The sequence below is a fragment of the Conger conger genome, chromosome 4 (genome assembly GCF_963514075.1).
Source record: "Conger conger chromosome 4, fConCon1.1, whole genome shotgun sequence".
Taxonomy (NCBI): Eukaryota; Metazoa; Chordata; class Actinopteri; order Anguilliformes; family Congridae; genus Conger; species Conger conger.
The window spans coordinates 50,824,041-50,844,786 of record NC_083763.1 but is presented as its reverse complement, the minus strand read 5'-3'; the positions used below and the strand labels follow the sequence as shown (position 1 = coordinate 50,844,786).

Below are 20,746 nucleotides of genomic sequence, written 5' to 3'. Positions count from 1 at the left end.
CACACTAAACCATTCATAATGAAATTATATAGATTAATAGGATGAAATATAAAAGCAGATTTGCATAATTTCACACTTGAAAACCCCCCCCCCCCCCCCCCAAATCTGGAACATGGGCTGGAGTACAAAGAGCTGTTCTGGGTTTTTACTCAGTTCAGTTGCAGTCATTCAGCTAACTCACTAATCCTTCTGTCCCATGCTATTCCCATGAAGAGGCATCTTTGAGCAAGCTATACTATATGTACAACAAAAAGCACTGCATTTCAAGGGTAAAAGCTGCTGGAATTAATTTTTATGAAATTGAAAATTAACCTGAAATGTCCTGAACTACCATTACAAAGGCCTTTCACAGAATATTGCTACAGTGGTACTGTAAAACCTGCATACATTCATAGATTGAATTAACATCAATAGATTGAATTGAATAGAATAGATTGAAAATATCCCTGTTTATATTTGCATACATAACACTCCACCAGTGCTTGGTTTTTCCCAAAATGAAAAAGTCTTAGAACGAAGTTTTATATTCTCTTGGCATGAAATAATGAAATTATCATTTTTATCAATCACCATTGCATTTGTCTTGCCTCTGTGGATGCTTGTTTCGTTGCAGAATTGGATATTGCAATTGGAAAGAATCATTATATCATTAATGAGATCAGCAGAATAGCTAGTACACTCATAAATAATACTGTTTGTAATTGTGTACCAAAATGCAGAATCTGACATGAGGCTCAATCCATTCAAAATCCAAGCAGAGAAATGGGATTTTGGAATGATGGAAAAGACTGCAAAATTGCTTTGGTGATGTATGTCCTTAATAGAGGAAACCTTTATAAATAACTTATAACAAAGCATAAAAAAGTAATGGGGGCCAAGGATTTTCTAATAAATGCAACAAAGGAATGTTGCTTTGAATACAAAAGAAGCTTGTGACATTCATGATGTCCTGCACAGCAATGCAAGGCTCCGTGATACAAATTTTATTATTATTTTATTTATCCAGGAAGGTCAACTGAGAACCCAGTTCTCTTTTGCAATGATAACCTGGGGAATCAAAATGGTTTGGGGCATTAGCCAATCAGATATAGGAGTGATTAGGTGGCCAGATGTATAGATCGAGGCAGCATTTCTGGGAATTTGGCCAGGACACTGGGGTCAGCCCCAACTCTTCCGGAAAGTTCCATGGGATTGTTAATGTCCACAGTGAGTCAGGACCTTGGTTTAATGCCTCGTTCAAAGGATTCGGCACAGTATCGTATCAATCTGCAGGAATTTGTGCTTAGTACAGAGGGAAGAGTGCCCTCTATTGGTGCATCATCGCCTCGTCCAGCAGAAACCCAGGGCTCTTTCCAATCGCTGATTTTTACCTCCTTGCTTCCTTTCCTTGCGTCCTTTCCTAGCTTCTAACTCCAGCCACCAGACAACACAATGAAAGGAAGCAAGGAAGGGATGTGAGGACTGAGGAAATCAGAAAGCGTGAATTAGGCAAATGCAATGTCCTGCTCTTTCACACGTCAGTTTGCCAGGTCAGGTGAGGAATAAGGATAGAAGAAAGGATAACATGAGCAATTGGAATGCTAGTAGCAGGTACCAACAGGTCTTCCATCCTCAAAAGCTTGTTTTGGCGAGACCCATTTTGTGAACTTCTCTTTTTGTGAGAACAGTGGTAAATGTGTTTTCCTACAAAACATGAATGCCTTCCAGATGGACTGCAAGACAGAGCTCTTCCTGTGGAGATTAAGATTGAAAAAGCCAATGCAAATGCTGCATGAGTCATTAGAGTCATTAGCAGAAGAACCAAACTCACAACACCATGATGTTTTGAAGCTTTTGAGCCACACAGCCGTTCGGCCCTTGAGCAAGGCCCTTCACCCTGCATTGCTCCAAGGTAGGATTGCCTCCAACTTAGTCTAATCAACTGTAAGTCGCTCTGGATAAGAGCATCTGCCAACTGCCATTAATGTAATGTAATGCAATGAAACAGACCCCATAATTAAGGATGTCCCAATTTCCCAGCCGTATCCTGTTGGTGTCTATGCTGGCTTCTGCTACTCGCAATAGGGTCTATGTCTGCGAATGCTAACTCAACAGGACACTGTTTGTGTCCTACAAGGAAGTACATCTGCATCATTAATCAGAATCTTAATGAGGCCTAATCTCCTGATGTGTTATGCCACAATCAAAGCCGATAGGGGCCTCATGATTTGACAGCACATATTTGAGCAGTCCCCAGGGCAGAGGGGGACTCAGTGGAAATTCCATTCATTTCTATTTCACAAATCAATTCAATGGCCTTGCTCCTCCTCGGTAAGGCGACAACTTCTGTAGTAACAGCTGAAAATCTCAGCCTTTTGAAATGGTATGTGCAATTTTGACAGTTTGTCACCAAGCTCAATGATGACTGGATTGCAAACACTGCACAGACAATTCTCCACTGATTCAACCATGTCAGTCATATTATTATATCAAAAATACCATGACCCAGGATGCACCTTAAGCTGCTTGACAGGGAGGTTTATAGCTAAAAAATGAAACCTTCACACACAGTAATGCACAGTTAGCATGGTGACAATAGTCTCCACAATACCATGCAAACACAACACATTTTTAACTCTTCCATCTGACTGCCGTCTGCATTACAGGATATTCTGCAGCTTATAGTGTTGCACGCCAGTTCTTCCTCTCTCTTTAGAAAGAAGCATTGTTCTGGCAGCTGTGTTAAGGAGAAACATTTGCAGTACCTGTCACCGACCTGGCTAACCTGTCATGATGGGATCCTGCAAAAACAAACCAGATGCCTGTTTTTTTTTTTTTGGTTGTGGTGGTCGGGGGTGATCTACAGTTCCCAAACACGGCCACAGAAGTGTTCAGATAACCTGAGCCTGAGTCATGTAAACAGACAAATTCCACAAGCCAGGGCCGGGCGTGCCTGGATGCCAATCAGGGAAGTGTGGCTTTCCCAGGGGGCCATGGGACAGATAGCACGCTTCCTGTGGAGAGGGTTTGGGGATAGGGCGGGAAAGATGTGTGCTTGGAGATAAGCAGGGCCCGTGGTTCCTGCACCCTAGGGTTAATGGCTTCCTGTTTGAGTAGTACGCGATAGTGACTCTGATTACGGAGCTTTGAAATTTGGCCTATTGCTGCACTGCCATCTTGGCGCACACCATTACTCCTCACCACGCAAGACAATGAGATGCCATCAGCTGTAACCATAAAGACATGGATACACCAGGATAGACCATCCTAAACAAGGGATTCATGAGATTGGTTCCACAGGATGGAAACTGCTAAAATGATATTTACCATAGCTGAGATAACGGCTTGTTACACATATGCTTGCTGTTTCAGAAACTATCCTCTCTCTCTCTCTCTCTCTCTCTCTTTCTCTCTCCCTCCCTCCCTCCCTCCCTGGGCGTGAAGACCTGAGGCAGAAGATTGCAACACATTATTTTTCCCATTACCTATAATATTGCCAGCAGTGTTTCAGCAATCTGCATTTGTACATGCCGCTGGATGCAATTTGCACTTCAATTAAGTGGAGAAAGGCTTCTGAGGCTGGCACCGCGCAGGTAACAAAGATGTGGCTATGAGTGAAACACAATTTCACCAAAGCAAAATGGCACACTCCCATGGCTCTGCACAGCTCACACAGCCAGCTGCACAGCTAGCCTGGGTCTCAGGGTGAGGGCAGATGGGCAACAACCAGCTTTAACTGACACACAGAACATGCAAAAGCCTGCTATTGGAGCTAGACAACATGGATGCCAGTGGCCACCCAGTCAACAAGAGCCACTTGCTTTGGGGGGAAATCAGTAAACTGATTTTAATTTGCTACACAAAAAAACAGTCCCTAATGTCCAATGTATTTTTGGCCAAATTGGTACTATGTGTAATCCGAAATTATTTATGCACATTATTCATTCTATAATGAATACAGTACTTTCAGAGAAAATTATCACATGAGATGATTTCTGGATCAGGTTCAAGCACAGAAAAAAAAGAAAATAAACTTCCTGTTATGCCCTCGAGTGTTATTTATTTTCTCCACTCTGCATAACTGCAGATGTCTCCACTGATCCCAGAATCCTTTACATGTAACTGAAGCAAACACAAGGATGAGAATCTTATGAATTACCAAGTCTGCTACTTTCAGTCATAACATCCCCTGCGCTTCCTGTATTAACTGTTAACCTGGTCCCTGTGTTCCATACCCCAAGCTCAATCAGAATCAGCCTGACTATGCTTAAAATAAAGCTTCAATCATCTTGTATATACAGATACTCATCTAGGTTCAGGGCAGAAGCTAAACTAGTTTTTCACAAAATGTGGATTGGATGTCACTGGTTAGTCATGAGAGGACTTTAAGTGGGTCACATCAAACCCCTTAGACATTCATACTAACAAAAAAATAAATTCCCATGGATGTTCACATGAATAAAAAGTAAACAAAACACTGGCAAGTGTATGTGCCTATACATCACAGGAAATATATTTTCTTAACCCAATATGTACTAAGGTGCCCAATAGAAATAGGCCTAGGAATCACAATGCATTGCAGTGGTCATGTGTCTTGAAAAACGGTCATATGATCAAATACAACGCTGGAGTCACATCCGTCTGTTAAGGGAGATGCATCTGCCCATAAGGGGTTAATTGGGTCGTGGACTTGGAAAACCCAACCTGCACCACTGCTGACAGTGAAACTCCCTCCTGCTCTTCCTGCACAGATGGGCAATTGGTTTACCACTCACACTTGTGCTTCCTATCCTAGCTGAACCCTGCAGACTATATGGCACAGGGCCCGGGTCCTACAGTAAAAGGACAGCAGACTGAGGTCACAGTGCCCCTTGCTGGCAGATTGGAAGGTCAGAGACAAAGAGTGGCGGCAAATTGGCTCCTTTACTGGTGAAGGTGAATGGCAGCGAGTCTCCTGGGCAATATGAGGCTCCAAAACGAGCAAGAAAGAAAGCAGGGAGCCACAAAATCACCTAGGGAACAGCAGTCCGCAGTTGCGATGGAAACAGCAAACCAAAAAGGAACACAAAAAATGTAAGAATTGGTCCCATGTCTTAAAAGATCTCCAGACTTTTCCAGTCCACCAGTCAAAGTGAAGCCCCAGGCAGTCTGACTTCAATATCAGAACAAATTCAAAGGGAAAAAAATCGATAGCAAAAAAAAATTATATTAAATTGCCACTCCTCCTTGTTAAGAACAAAAGTTTTAAAGCTTTTAATGCCTAATACATTCACACAACAGTAATATAACATTGCTGCGCTCCTGTAGTAACAACGCATTGTGCTGGGTTCACATCAGTGTCTAATGCTCTGAGGAGTTCAGGCTTTCTACGATGTATATTTCTGACTACCAGTAGTTTCTAAAACAGTCCTACAACCCTATGAGTCCTGTGGTGCTGGAGCCAGATTGACCATCTCTCTGCAGAATCTTTCTCAGAGAAACCTGATAGAACCCTACAAAGCTCCTGTAGGTAACTGTCCTCTTCAAAGCTCTGACGTATCAGAGGCCATTAAAGCTATCTCCCCCACAAATCAGCCATTGCCAGAGCTCTTGATTAGGGCAGTCAATGACACCTGCACAGCCCTATGCTTCAGCATGATTGCTTGGTGGTATGGAAAGGGATGAGACAGTCTGGCTGTCTTTTAGTTTCAAAGGAAAGTATGACAATCAACGCAATCCCCCATCTTATGAGACTGGTGAGCTTGACCCGTGGCTCTTTGTATTGTCATGGCACCTTTCTAATGTACTATTTTCAGACACTTGACTTAAATTATTGGTTCACTAGAAGATGGAACATACGTAGGTGGAGAGCTATCTTCCAGAGGCTAGTGCTTCCATGCTGTAAAATCTGGCTGTGCTAGCTTGACCAGCTCGAAAATTGAGCTGGTCAAGCTGGCCATAAAGCTGGTCTAGCTGGGTATGAGCTGGTCAACCAGCTAGTGCTGGTAGCTTGTCTGAGCTGGTCTGGTCTGGACTGGTCAACCAGTGAAACCATGTTGAGCTGGGAGCTGGTCTGAACTCGTCAACCAGCTATCAGCTGTTTCAAAACCTAGTTTGGGCTGTTTTTTTCAGCAGGGATTCTCACTAAATTATGAGAGTGAGAATTTATTTCAGCTTGAAGTTCCAGGAGTTTGTCTATTATTATATATTATGAAAAACTCATTGATTTTAGCCAGTCATCTTGTTTTGCTGTTTTGTGTTTCAAACAGGCCAATGACTGACAAGACATGCTGACTTCACCCAATTTACTTCATGACATCACTTCCTCCCAAACCAGGAGCTTTGCCCCTGCCCGATATCAACTCCTTCAATAGCTAAACTTATTTAAACTTACTGAAATATCTTCACTGAACTCTCTCACACAATAATATTCCTATCCACTTAATCTACTGCTCTCATAGAAAACCTCTAATTACTAATCTCATTTATCATCACAACTTCAATTCTCTAACATCACATCTGATTATACCTAATATATCTGATTATACCTGTGATACCTAATCCTACTATTTTAAAACATGGAATATTTGAGTGGCTCATACACTAAAGTTTGGGGTCACCTTGTCTTTTTCAGCTTTTTCTCAGGAGAGTTTTTATTAAAGGGTATTTTTATACATTTTGGTTTCATCATGTAGTAATTACAGCACTTTTTATATGTCATCCCCCATTTCAATGTTTGAGATAAATTAACATAATGTCAAATAAAAGAGTCGAAGTTTTGTATTTGGTTGCATATCCTTTGCATGCCATGACTTCTGTGACCCATCAACATCATCAGTCTGGATATCTTATTTTCAGGTTGTCCTACAAGCGATGCTAAAACTCATTCATTCATTCATTCATTCATTCATTCATTATCCTAACCCACTTATCCTGAATAGGGTCACAGGGGGAGCCTATCCTGGCATACATTGGGCGAAAGGCAGGAATACACCCTGGACAGGTCGCCAGTCCATCGTAGGGCACACACACCATTCACTCACACACTCATACCTACGGGCAATTTAGACTCTCCAATCAGCCTAACCTGCATGTCATTGGACTGTGGGAGGAAACCGGAGTACCCGGAGGAAACCCACGCAAACACGGGGAGAACATGCAAACTCCACACAGAGAGGCCCCGGCCGACGGCGATTCGAACCCAGGACCTCCTTGCTGTGAGGCAGCAGTGCTACCCACTGCACCAAAGAAGAATAAAAATAAAAAAACAGGTCAAGGGTGTGAGGTCAAGAAAGAACGTTCCAGTCTCCAACAAGGGTTTTTTAATGGCATACCCGGGTCGTGAAAGGGGGTTGACTCAGGAATGACACTTCTTCTTTGTGATAGAGACATTTTGGGAGCACACTGTTATGCTGTTACTGCGCCTAAATTCATAATATGAAACGTGTGTGCATGTGTGTGTGAGTGTATGTGAGTGTATGTATGTCTCTATATGTGGTGGGGCGGGGCTATACCAGCAGCTTTCCACTATAAGGAGCGACTTACTCAGCAGTCGGTAGAGCAGGACCTGTAAGCTTCTCTTCATGGTATCATTTGGTCCAGCTCCTCCCCCACTGTGGTCATGGCTCTCTACGGAAACAAAGACAGACAAGAGCCCAGTGAGCACCAGGTCACATCACAGCAGGGTACAGTGTCAACCCAATGATGATATTCTACAATCCAGGTGTGACCAAAACGGCAGAATTATGCTTCAGATCAAAACTGTAAATATGGTTTATAGAGGAATCGGAACAGGTTGCCATACAGCGTAAAGTTTAGCCTAATGTCGGTTGGGCTGATCTTTTTGAACTATTTGGAGAGACTATACTTGGAAACATTAACCACAGTCTCTATTCACTGCCATCGCCTATGCTATGTGTAATTGAAACACACTGCCACTGGAAAAAAACCAAGCCTTGTAACACTCATTGCAAGCAGCTGATATAGTATTTGTACTAAATTTGATCATACCTACAAGAAGCAGAAATGCAATACATTATTTACACACACACAAAGACACACACAGTCATACACACACTCACACATATATTATTTGTGTATATTTCCTAGGTGTAAAGCTGTAAGACACAATGGATCATGCAGAAAACTGTAGACTGTACTTTAATGCTAATGGCCTATTTGGCAGAGAATTCAGTGCTGATAGCCTGGCCATATGCATAAATCTAGAAAAACCACTTGCACTGAAATCTAAGGAAACATATTGCGTTGAAGTGATATACAAAGCAGCCGGAGGTAAATTCACTGGAAGCTTATGAGGGAAACTGATCAAACAGTAATTGGCTGGGCCATTTACTGCAGATGAAAAACATGGCGTATGGTACGTGGAAGACAATTTCCCTGCCAGCTACATCCAGAGATATCAAGGAATTGCTTTAATACCTAAAGGCTTCCCTGATATGGAAATTCCCCATGAGCCTTCAGAAACTTGGCTCACCACTGTGAAGATGATCAGTGCAGATACAGTACGCCACTGTGCTGGCCTGTTGGAGCCGTGTTGGAAGTCGTGACGGAGTGGTTTGCTTGCTCACACACATTAACAAGTCTGTTCATAGCAGGGTGGGAGGAGAAGAAGTCTAGTGCCATCCTACCCTGGAGGCGTACGAGTCATTTGTTCAGCAGAAGTTGCACAGAGATGTACTGAACTTGTACCACAGGGACTTGCAAACAGATATCCGTCACTGTGTGAAACCTGCCAGGTAGTTTTGACTATGAGGGGAACGATGAAGCTAATGCATTGGGTCACAGACCCAATTTCCTTGTGAATATGGAAACAACAGCTCTGTTATTATGCGATTGCTTTGCCATTGCGCCCTTGAGAAAAACTCTGTCCCTGAATGGTTACAGTGCCAATCTCAGCCGCATAAATGAACTGTACTGTGTGATTCTGAAATTGACTGTAGGCTTCCCTGATTTGAAGAGCCTGTCTATTTCATGAACAGTGTAGGCGAAGCCCAAATTTACACACAATTACTCCAGACCTGGGACTTGTTGCACATGACAGTGGCATTATCCAAGCCATCTGCCAACAGGAGCACAGAAAGCTTTCTCATTCTCCCATATATACAGTATTTTCAAATGAAAATAGAACAGGAGATGGAGGAAGGTGTCAATCAATATAAATGCAAAGTTTAAATTATTCTAAAATATACATTCCAATCTGAAAACAGCAATTTTCTGCAGTAAGTGCCACATAAGAGTGACACAGAGCGAGTATAGAGGCACTGAGTTGCTCAGTGAACCGAGGGAACAAAGGATAGATGGAACAAATAAACAGTAGAAAACAATGGGGAGGTGCTCTTTCATCTAAACTCATTTTAGGCTCATATCCATTGCTTCTCAACCATGAAGGCAGACCTACCGGCACATAATGACATAACTGAGCAAACAGGGCAGGTACTTGGACCTCCGCCTTGCCTTGCAAAGAACCTACTTGCGAGAACTACAGGGGCACCTCTAGCCCAGTGCTGGTATCATGCACCTCCACTAACGAGCTCTGAGACTGGTGGCGAAGGTGGCAGCCCCACACGTCTGTACTTTCACACACTGTCCGGCTGGCGCTCTTGCCACTGGGCTGTTGATTAATTTGAAGGGCAAATCGTGACAGGGGGAAGCAGAGTGATCCATTTCCACCAGTAATCAAAGTGCAGCAAGAGGGAACGGCAGCTGCATTACTCAAGCAGCCCAGCGAAACGCGAGATGGGGGCAGAGCCAGGCATTTTACCTCATATCACTCCTGTCAAATGACACTGTGCGTGCACCGCTCTTGAAGAAGAGTCTAATGAGACCACGCAGCCTTCCATGAGCTTCCACGATTTTGAAGCGAGGTTTCAGTTTGGAAAGGATAACACATTCAGAGTTTAAATGGCTGTGTCCAATTATCAACAAACAATATGATCTGAACCCATCTTCTGGATATGCACCACTGTGCTCGAAATCACTGCAGCTTCCCCTCGCACCATTCTCCCACTGGCACACAGAGGAAATATACAAATAAAATCAGGTGATAGAAAATAGTCAAATGTATTTGTGTGTGTGTGTGTGTTTGTGTGTGAGTATGTGTGTTTGTCACATAAATGTGGTAACACATTGCTTCCTAATAAAGCTCCAACAGTTCGGTACCAATGTCATGTACCCATTAATGTGTCCTATTACCTCAGTGATTCATGTGACAGAAATACATGCATGTAGTAGAATATGCGTTTGTCAACAGCTAAATCAATGTAATTGTCAGGAGCAATGAATGCAGAAAGCAAACAAATGCCTGTCTGGTGTTTGAGGAGATTTTCCAGTTGTCGTTAAAGCGAGATAATGCCAGGCGAAAAAGCGTTTGATCACCAAAACTTCAACCGACGGAGCATCGTGGAAATGATGAATTTGCTGTGCAGTGCCATTCATGCTCAGCGAAACTCCAGCTTTCTGCTGGAGAATAACAAACTGCTACACCGCTCCTGACATGCTGAGACCATAACCGTTGCCATGGCAACCCTAATAGCACATTATACTCAAATCTTGCAAGGAGTTTATCTGGAAAAAATACCCTGAAATAGAGAAAAAGAAAGAGGTTCTCACCATTGTAACTCCTATCCGACTCCTGTCAGATACAGTCCCCCCTTTTCCTGATGCAGACTGATTCTATTCTCGTCAATGTTGACAGTTGCTGGTCCCCAAATACCTCCGCTCCGACTTCAGACAGCAACACTAAATGGTCTGCCTAGGGGGCAGGCTGTTTAAGCAAAACCAAGGTCAGCTGTGATGCTGCAATGAAATAAACCTGTCATTCGCTCTCGCACTGGATGAAGGCTGCACTGGTTTCCACACTTTTGAATTTGTACTGCTTTTCCCTGGAGGGTCGAGTGTCACCCCGCCGGCATTTTAAACAGGAGAGCTTCCGAGATCTGCAAGGCAGAAATGTATTGTGTTGACAGTTGAGAGCCTAGTTAAACAACCGAGGACAGGCAAAATTCACCTTGATTTGCTTGATTTGTTTGAAATTAATAGCAAAATAGTTTGAAGTTAGAAGGACATAGCAAAGCCCTGAGAGTTGGTACACTAATGCAGCGGAGATAATTTCATAAACAGGACAGGCAGTGACAAATGTGTATCGAAGAAAGAAAACTACCACTCAAAACTACTTCAGCCCCACAGGGCTCTTGCACAACCCATTTCATTGCTTTTTATTGGGGCTTATAGGGTACAACACATTTCAGAACATTTCAAACAGGATTTTTGAGTGCTCAACTACCAATTATTTTAAAGAGGTTTAAATCATGATGGGACAGGATTATTACATTTCTGTGATATTACAGAATTTTGTTAATTTTTTGCTGCAGTTTTGTAGTTTTTTTTGTTTTTTGCCTTTCACTGGTGACACTGTGTTTGACAGGTGTCTCCTCTTCAGATCACTGTCAGGTTCTAATCGTAATGGGGGTGATCTATTGACTGCATCTATCCACTAATTCAATAATGCGGTCCATGGATCTGAAGGGTTAAATATGCATGTGGAAAAGCCCTGTAATTGTTTAGTCTATATCATTACCAGAGCATCCTATAAATATCCTTATGCCTCCTTGAAATATTTGCAAAAATTGGGAGATGGAAGAAATATTAAAGAAAATGGGGGAGTACTGGTCCTATTCAAAGCTGGCAGGCCTGATTCGCTTCACAGAAGGAAGACACTTGTATAAGGAAGATGCTTTGCCCGCAATAGGCAGAAGAATCTGTAATCAAATTGCTAATTTCCCATGGAACTTATGCTCCATGGAATACTTCAAATTACATTCAGTTGCAAATATGTCATATCTGAGACTCCAGTAAGTAATGCACTCTCATTGAGCCTCCCAGTTGATCATATACTTATCTGTAATTCTGGCTTACAGTCCTGCAAAGAAATGCATTGACTATTTGGATGGCCAATGTTGGGAAATTGCCTAAACGATGGAATGAAAGCGAGAGACATCAGAAAAGGACCTTATCCTGTTTATGTACTAATGAGTCTCGCAGAATTAAGAAGTGGGAGATAACAGATTTGTACGTGACTGCCTGGGCGGTGTCTGGACATGTATGTTGAGACGGATCAGAGATCGGAAGCATGGAGAATTTAATTGAGTTATTCCCCAGTGGTACATGTGAGCTTCAGCAAAGAGATGCCTATCGCCACAGAGGGCCGTAATTACCGCCATAGAGCCAGGGCGGGCTCCAAGTCTTTTTGATTACTCGCCTTTTGATAGAAATCAACTAACACTGCCAGGAATTGCCAGCTTGGTGGTTCAGCCATAATTCAAAAATTTTTTTTTTTGTATTTTTAGAACACTAGACTGCAATCCAGTGTTAATCATGAAGAAGATTCAGAGATACATGTTGCAGGTATATTTTTTCTGCTCTAATGATGACAGTGTTTTAGTGTGAAATCAATTGGGAATGAATGGCCCCACCACATTCATCAGGAACTGATTTATGTGCATAGAGCACAAAATGCAGTGCTTACATATACATAGACAACACAAAGTAGAAGAAAACCTATTATAAAATAAGAAGAACTATTATCCTACTTGACTGAATGTCAGTCCTCTCATGAAAATGTGTGCATCCAGGTTTAAGAGCAATATAAAGATTATACATAAAGTTGTTGACTGTAGAGGTACACGTTTCCTACTTGACATTTTTACTAGTTTCAACTTCACAAAATTCTGAGCATTGAATGCTCATTCCCATGGCAACAAAACTGAACTTCAGAAGATCCAAAGATAGTTTCTCATCTGTGCAACCTGAGGGTATGGAGAGAGGAATGTACACTCGGTTTCAGGCCTGCACAGTTTCATGACTCTGTGGTGAAGCAAGCAGTGTTAACCCAAATGATCCTTAAGCAAATTAAACCAAGATTTTCCGCTAAGACAATCTGTTGTCATCTGTCATCTGGTTGTGATCCAAAGGGAGCACCTTTAGGTTACCTTCACAGTGCTACCCTAATACATCAGAGTATCATCTTCTCATTTCGGCCCATGGATAGTTCTTAATACACGTCACAAAACAAGTGACCTTGACTCCTCTGCTATGCTGGAGGACAACCAGTCCATACAACTGCATGTGTTTTTCCACCAAAAATATATTGTTTTTAAAGCTAAGGTCAGCTACAGCACATATGAATGCAGCGATAATATAGATTCATTATGGTTAATTTCTTGGTAGTTCATGGTTGCTCAAATCAAGCTGATCGGGAAAGAGACAAGTCATTCGTATTACCCGACATCATCAGGGAGAACAAATGCACAGGTTGTCACCAGAAAGAAGAGCAAGGTGGATTTTCAATATAACAAGGCAAAATCTTACAAAAATGTAATTGAGTTTGTTGGGATCACTTTGTCACTGGTAAGTTTACTTTTAATGTGTTCTATCATCTACCTTCCTCGTATTCAAGCTAGCATGAGCCAGTTTTAACAAGTTTTACCAACAGCTTGGCCCAATTCATTACGGTTCGAGATACAACAGACCAACTAGTAAATAAAGCAATAGAACAACATTACTAATACACATCCAGTGTTAATTGAACTGTAACAGAGTACACATGGGTCCAACTGAGACCGTACTGTATGCACACTGTTAAGAGTTGATTTAACATTTTACTGTGTATGGTAATGTTATAAGAAACAGTATCCAGTATCCTTCAAGCCTGTCCACCAGCCTATTCTCAGACCCTGTCTGTCAGTTTACCCTAATCTCCCATATGTAGGTATATGTACACAGCAGGGTAGATGCTCTGTATGAGTATATGCGTATGTACGTGTTACAGTAAACACGAGTTTGCATGTGCGTCCGCACCAGACCGTCTGGGGCTCCCGGACGGATCATCAATCAGCCCCCCGCCTGCACATTCCTCCTGGCCGCAGCATTGCACAGCAGGGCCCAGGAACATCATTAAGATTCCATTTGGCTATTATGAGTAAATTAGGCTCCCGGCGTGCCACTCGCTGCTCCTCCCGGGGAGGCTAACTGCTTCTTCACTTCCCATCACCTTCATGGGTAATTACATGAATTCATGCAAGGATGAGGGATTCTTAAACATATCCACAGATGTACACACGAACACACAATGGCATACACACACTCCTGGAGACACAAAGGCTTTAATGAACACATCCCGAGTCGATCCAGAGAAGAAAAGAGGAAAGGAACAGAAGAGGCAAGAGCTATTGGCAACACTCGCAAATTTCTCCCACATGCACACAAAACGAGTTGAGGTATGGCCCATCTACAGTAGACCTTCTTTCGCTTGGCAAAGATCAAAGCACTGCAGTACCAGATGCAAATTTCGGAGCTGGAGAAAGGGAAATATCATGACTGCCAGAGGCCATTTGTGACTGGAGCTGGAGTGTGACTTATTGAGAGTGGGTACCTGTTTGAAGCTGACGTCCTTGGCCGTCTGTGCGTAGGTAGTCTTCCCACACTGTCCATGAACAATCAGCTCAGGCGCTTAACCACACAGAAAACGAGTACTGACTCATGTTGGTCCAGCTCTCCGGAGCGGGCCCGTTTAGTCACCGTGTCGTGCACACAGGGGCACGCGAGGGACCTGGACTGACAGATCCATGCATTGAAATGCACTGATAGCTGTCTTTAAACACATCCTCTAAGCAATTCAACATCGGCTAAGCTTCTTAGTGCCTGTGTTCAAGGCTAGCAGAAGAATTAAACTGGCAAAGAGAGTGAGAGAGAGACAGATGAACCCAGGAACACAGCTCATCTGCATTGTAAACACTGTAAATAGTACTGGGTGATCGAGAATGAAGCCTGCTATGTTTTTACTGAGAGTAAATCAGATTATAATAGGAGCCAGACACACTGTTCCCGGCACACAAGTCCTGGAAAGACAACCTAAAAGAAAATTTTACCACTAAAGGAGCGGCAAAATCTTCGACAGTGATTTTGCCGCTCCACCCCCTCAGTGAAAATTACAGTCACAGAAGTTGTGGAGGAGAAGGCAGAGACTGCATTAGAGAGCCGGTAGGGAATCAAAGCTGTAGGGGGGCGGACTGACTCCCGTACCCTGCTGTCCAATCAGACCACAGCAGTGACTGAGCAAGTGGTGATTCTCACTGGGTTTGCGAAAATAAAAATAAAGTGCCTTCTAGCAGAGATTTTCTCCGTAGGCATTGATTTGTCTGAGAGTCTTCCTGCCCTGGCCTCCATATGACTTTTTCCTTCTTATATAATTGTCCAGCTTGGGCCAACTTCTCTGGCATTTCTTCATGATTTATCTCAAGCAAAGTCTATCAGCAGCCTCATGGACAGACCCATGGACCCTTCCCAAATGTTCTAGCAAAAGTAGTGGATGTCTTAAACACTGGCAAATTACCTCACTGAATACTAACTGCAGACAAAACTGATTTGGAAATAATACAGAAGACAGACAAAAGACTTACAAACCAATTGAATGTCCAAATTGTATGGTCCAAACGTAACTACTGTAATGCAACTCCTTTCTATTCCACACCTATTTTCTCTTATCTTTGACTTCTGTATCTATGTTTCTCACCTCCATACACCCAAAACCACTCAGCAAGTGTGTCTTAAATTACCATGACATACCGTGTCTGGTCAGCAGTGATGTACAGGCTTCAGATGACCCTAAACACCGTGCAGGCTAGAGAGGTCCAATGAGCCGATCTCAAATGTCAACCTCAACCCGTCAGCAAAGTAGGCTGTATACTGCACTCATATTCGCACTTATGTTTATTTTTCAATGACATTTTATAAAAAAATGTCAAGTTATCTGCATGTCATTACCAGTGTTTTGTCATTTAAATGGTTGAATTAAATTGAAAAATAAATAAAGGCTTGTGTACTACATGGCACTGTTTAAACGGAACACTGCAACAAGCCTCGGAGGAACACCAGTAAATTAAATTTGGACTCAAAACCGTCAGGTCCCAAGTTCGTTCAGTTCCCTTACCAGTAATGTCTCAGTGTCAATATGTAAAGCTTCTTGGTTTTTCAAGTTCAAATTGACGATGGTGATGACAGATGCACCCATCACATCTCCCGCTACACACTACGTTGAATTATTAGGCCTTTTCACCAAGCCAACTGTCAGTCTTTACAGAATGCGCTACGGCAGCAGTTTTGTAGGCTAGTAAACACCTGTGTCTATGTGCTGCTGAACCACAACCCCACACAGCAGGAAGGACACTGGAGAATTCCGTTCCTCTTGAGAGTCACAGTGGATGTGTTTGAACAGAGGAAGGAGTCTCCTTGTCAAGTTCATGATGCAGTAATCTTCATCAGCAGGCTGTAAATATCTCGCCCCTTGCCTGTGCTCTCTGCAGACTGCGTGTCCTTGTCTGACACTCCTAACTGGCATACAGTAGTCCAATGTTGCCTCTGCTGCTGTGCGTCATGCTTTTTTTCCCCTAAGGGCCTTCTGATTAATGATTAAAGTCACTGCATGTGTGTCATGGCCTCTACATTGTGAGGGTCAAAGAGGGAAAGTCTTAGAAACGGCTTAGAAAATTGTGTTTCCCAAACTGGGCTCTTTCCCATGCAAGCCTCTCAACTGCACAAAATGCCAGAAGTCTTGAAAGATGGAATCTAAATCACATCACAAGATTCAGAGTCTAATCCACAACAAAGAGCACTCAGGAGGAAAACATCAAAAAGAGAGCGGACATCGCAAAGGTCAGAATTACAACATGAAAAGCCAGAGCCCTGGGAGGCAACAATCTCCCCCATATCAGAGGAATGCGCTCTGGTTCTCAAGTTTTTGACCTGCTGGTTTGGTGCCTGATCGTTATTGTTATGTTGATATTAATATTAATTCTTGGTCACATGGAGGAGTCCTTTAACCAACAAGACTCCCTGGGGCTGAGAGGCACATTAAAAATGAATGGCAACGATACAAAAAATAAATAATCTTCCCTTCAGGAAGATTAAAAAACTGATGACGGGAGTGATGACGGAGCTAGTGGAGAGCGAGTCTCCTGCTTCTCTGAGGAGTCTGCATTGACGTATCTTTGGGCTTTCAGTCCCTTCCACTCTGTTTCAGCCCATCATTTTCATACCAGAGCGGGCACTTCTAAATTTAATTTAAAGAAGAGCAGAAGTAAGAGGAAGGAGGAATAGGTCAGACAGTAAGAAGAAATACAGGCAAAAAAGAAGCAACAAGGAAAAAAAAAGTTGGAATGGTGATCGAGAATTGTTGACAGGGGAGCAAGAGGAGGATAAAAAGTACAGGGAAAGACAGGGGAAGGCAGATAATGCACAACAAAATGAATGACTCCTTTGTCATACCTTTACATAGCTTGGTGATAACACAGGATCCTCCAGTCCTTCAACAGCCGGAGTTACTGTATCTTTGCCTAAGCACAGCTGTGCACATACTGGCTGACCCCAATGTCCCAAAAATCTTCTGAAATCAATAGATGAGCTTCATGATCCCCACCTGATGCAGACAGAAGCCAGACTCTATTAGATGCACAAGTAATGGCAAGAACGAAGCTCAGCCTCTCCAGCACAAACACATTGATTACTATGTTGGGTTGAAAATGAGAGACCCCCAAAAGTTAATGAGCGGGATCATTGCTATTTACACATACAAAGAATCTACCCAGCATCTGCGCGCAGAATGGACAGTAGCAGCTACTCCACAATGGCGATTTGATGTTCATGGAGGAACCCTAAGAGATGGGTAGAGGGATACTGCTATTGGGATTTTGCTCTTTCGGTCGATATACCGCTACCACAGGACAAGGCAAGCCCGGCAGTGGGAGACACAGTCTCAGCGTTCATAAAAGGGGATCTAACCACCTCCGAATGAGGCTTGATGTTTGCGTGTCCGACCAGTCCTCCCTTATCCCTCATCTCGGAAATCTTCATCTCACATTTACCCAAATGGGCTGCTTGTTCTGCTGCTTGACAGCCAGGAACCGTCAGATAATAACAGCACTGAGAAATAGGGCATGGACACGTTGTAGTGGTGAATCTTGAAATTCCTCAAAGCTGATTCTATAGGGAAACACTATATATCTTTTTATTTTTCGTGCCACTTCTTGTCTGCAGCTACAATACTTCTCGCAGACTATAAGCAACAATTCACTCAGATTCAAATCTCATGACCAGACTGTATATCCTGCTTGGCCAAGGTTATCATTGCAATACCTTCACAAAGAATTCAATTGTTTTTCTATCTTTCCCATAGATCATAACCACAGAAAAACAACACCACCAACAAAACTATCACATACCTTTCAATATACCTGGAGAAGAGAGGACATACACTTCCCAGCTGAAAAAACAATGCTCAAGCTAAGTTTTGACCAGTTCAGACCAGCTCCCAGGTCGACATGGTTTCACTGGTTGACCAATTCAGACCAACTCCCAGCCTGACATGGTTTGACCAGCTCAAGCTATGCTTTGAAACAGCTGGTAGCTGGTTGACCAGCTCATTACCAGCTAGACCAGCGTATAACCAGCTTGAGCAGCTTTGATGTGATTTTGCCCCAATTTGGAATCCCAGGTTGTATTTATCAGTACTCATTGCCACAACTTCTGCTATCAATTCAGGAGAACACAGACAAGTGTGTGTCTTCTGAAGAATGTGACATCAGCCATTGCTTGTCACCATATCACAGTTCACAAGCCAGGCTGGAGGAAGAAGGAATAGGAAGAACGAGTCAGAGAAACAAACTCCCTGTGCAGATCAAGAGACAGACTAGCAGCCACCCAGTCAACCAGTGGGGGTCACTGGTGCATGGTGAGAGGCCGGAATCCCAGCCAAATCAAACCCTCCGTTTGGGTGTCACCCTAGCAGGCTGATACTGGCACAATCCATATTCAATGCCAGACAATTGGGTGCATCCATGCACTAGAACACTACCTTTTTAGGATGAGCCATACAGCAGCCTTTGCTCTTTAAAGTTAGTGCACTCAGCGACCTCTTTGGTGACTGTGCGTCTGGGGGAGGCAGTGTCAGACACATTGGGGAGGTTTATGGCGTCACAGAGACCTGATGCGTAACAGGCAGAATGTAATCGTGATCCCATCAGGCTGCCAGGCTGCAGAGCGGGGGAGACCCGAGACAGCACTCTGGAAATGACGGTGTGCATTTTTGATGAGTCATTGACTGACACCTGTCACTCTCCACAGCCCTCTACTTCCTCCTATCTCCATACAGTGCAGCGAGAGGGGCTCTCTGACATGGAACTCAATCAATCACAGACCACTTACAGACCATCCACAAGGTCAGCACATACTCAGAACATGCTGTACCAACTGATCTTAGAGTTCCTTCTGCAGACAGTCCCGCACGGTTTCAGTCCAACAGCAGAACTGTTCAGAAATTTTCGCTATTTTTTTCTAAACAATGTTAGGTCCAAGTAATTTTCAATCTTCTGATCTGTTTTTTTAGCTCCACAAAGAGCATTCCCATCTGAATAAAGTTCATTTTTATTTTTTATAAAAAGGTCAGATAGAAATTATTTTTCCAACAATCTGAAACCTTACTGAAAAATCCAGCTATACCAGCTTGAGAATTGTGGTCAAGCTTGTCATACACTGGTCTAGCTGGGTTTGAGCAGGTCAACCAGCAAGGCCAAGCTGGTCATAAAGCTAGTCTAGCTGGGTCTGAATCTAGTTTCAGCTGTTTTTTCAATAGGGAAGTTGGAGACCATCAGTGTATCCCCTGAATATTTAGAGATACATAATATGTAAGAAAGCAGGAGAAGTTTACTTTTCTGCAGTTTTTCTGCCAACAAAATACAACTCCAAAAAATTCTATAGCTCTTTAAACATTCATAGCACAACTACTCCCCAAAGAGTTAACCTAGAATGCATAAAGAGATGAAAATGCTTATGCAATGCAATGTGTATGACAAACCGCATATATCAAGCTATATTCTGAACTTCATCATAGGAGACAGAGAGTCAATAGGGGCAGAGTGGAGCTGACAAAGGGCGCATTGCGGTGGAACTTCTGGGGCCACACCATCACCTCTCTGACCAATCACTGACCTGTGAGCAAGTGGCAGGAACGATGATGACCAATGAAACCTCATTGTATGACTGAGGCGGGGATGTTTTTCTCAGCTCAGGAGATGCTGAGGCCTCAGGCATGCCTGGAGACCTCAGCACGGGTGGGGCGGAGAACGACCCATGCCATGGCCTTACGCAGCAGAAGTGCAGTGCTGTCTGTGACTGCCAGGGAGCATCGACTTTCCCCGACAATCAGTTTCCATCGATTTCTTACAGACGAGATCACTCGATGGTTCCTCGACCGTATCACAGCCCTGGAGCTGGGAGAACGACCCCACTCCCTATGACCTTAAAGTGCGTGTTATTCAGAAAAAATCTAAATTAGCAGGCTAATTTTTCATTTAGCTACATACACCAGCAAGGCGGATAAGCACAAATATAGCAACTCCATCCCTGCACCTTCTTGCTATACAGAAGAAAATGTTGTTTCAGGAGAAAAAAGCGTGTGCAGGGAGCCAGAATATAGTACATATGGTACTTAGTACTTCTAAATATCACAGCAAGACACCCCATGGCATGATGGGAAAGGCATAGAGCAGAGCCTATGGACTGGAGGGAGGTTCTTTTAACTGTAGGGAACAATAAACAGCTATGTACTCTGTCTATGAAGTCATTATGGTCATGTTTGGTCAGTGTCAGAGGGAAAATAAACAGGCATTCTGTTTCTAGACAGCCCCTGAGGTCCTATTCTACCTCACCCTGTTAGTAA

The 20,746-nt window shown here is 43.2% G+C and overlaps 1 protein-coding gene across 3 annotated transcripts in view; it reads right to left on the bottom strand.

Annotated features, from left to right (window-relative positions):
* Positions 1 to 20,746, bottom strand: part of tmem108 (transmembrane protein 108) — a 53,136-nt gene that overhangs the window by 14,762 nt on the left and 17,628 nt on the right. For 2 of the 3 annotated variants that reach the window (XM_061237368.1, XM_061237371.1), the window contains exon 3: positions 7,504 to 7,587. In XM_061237368.1, the coding sequence (XP_061093352.1) occupies positions 7,504 to 7,543 (40 nt within the window). In that variant the 5' untranslated portion in view covers positions 7,544 to 7,587. Of the gene's footprint in view, positions 1 to 7,503; positions 7,588 to 10,587; positions 10,778 to 20,746 lie in introns of those variants that run through there. The other variant, XM_061237369.1, reaches the window with a different exon arrangement.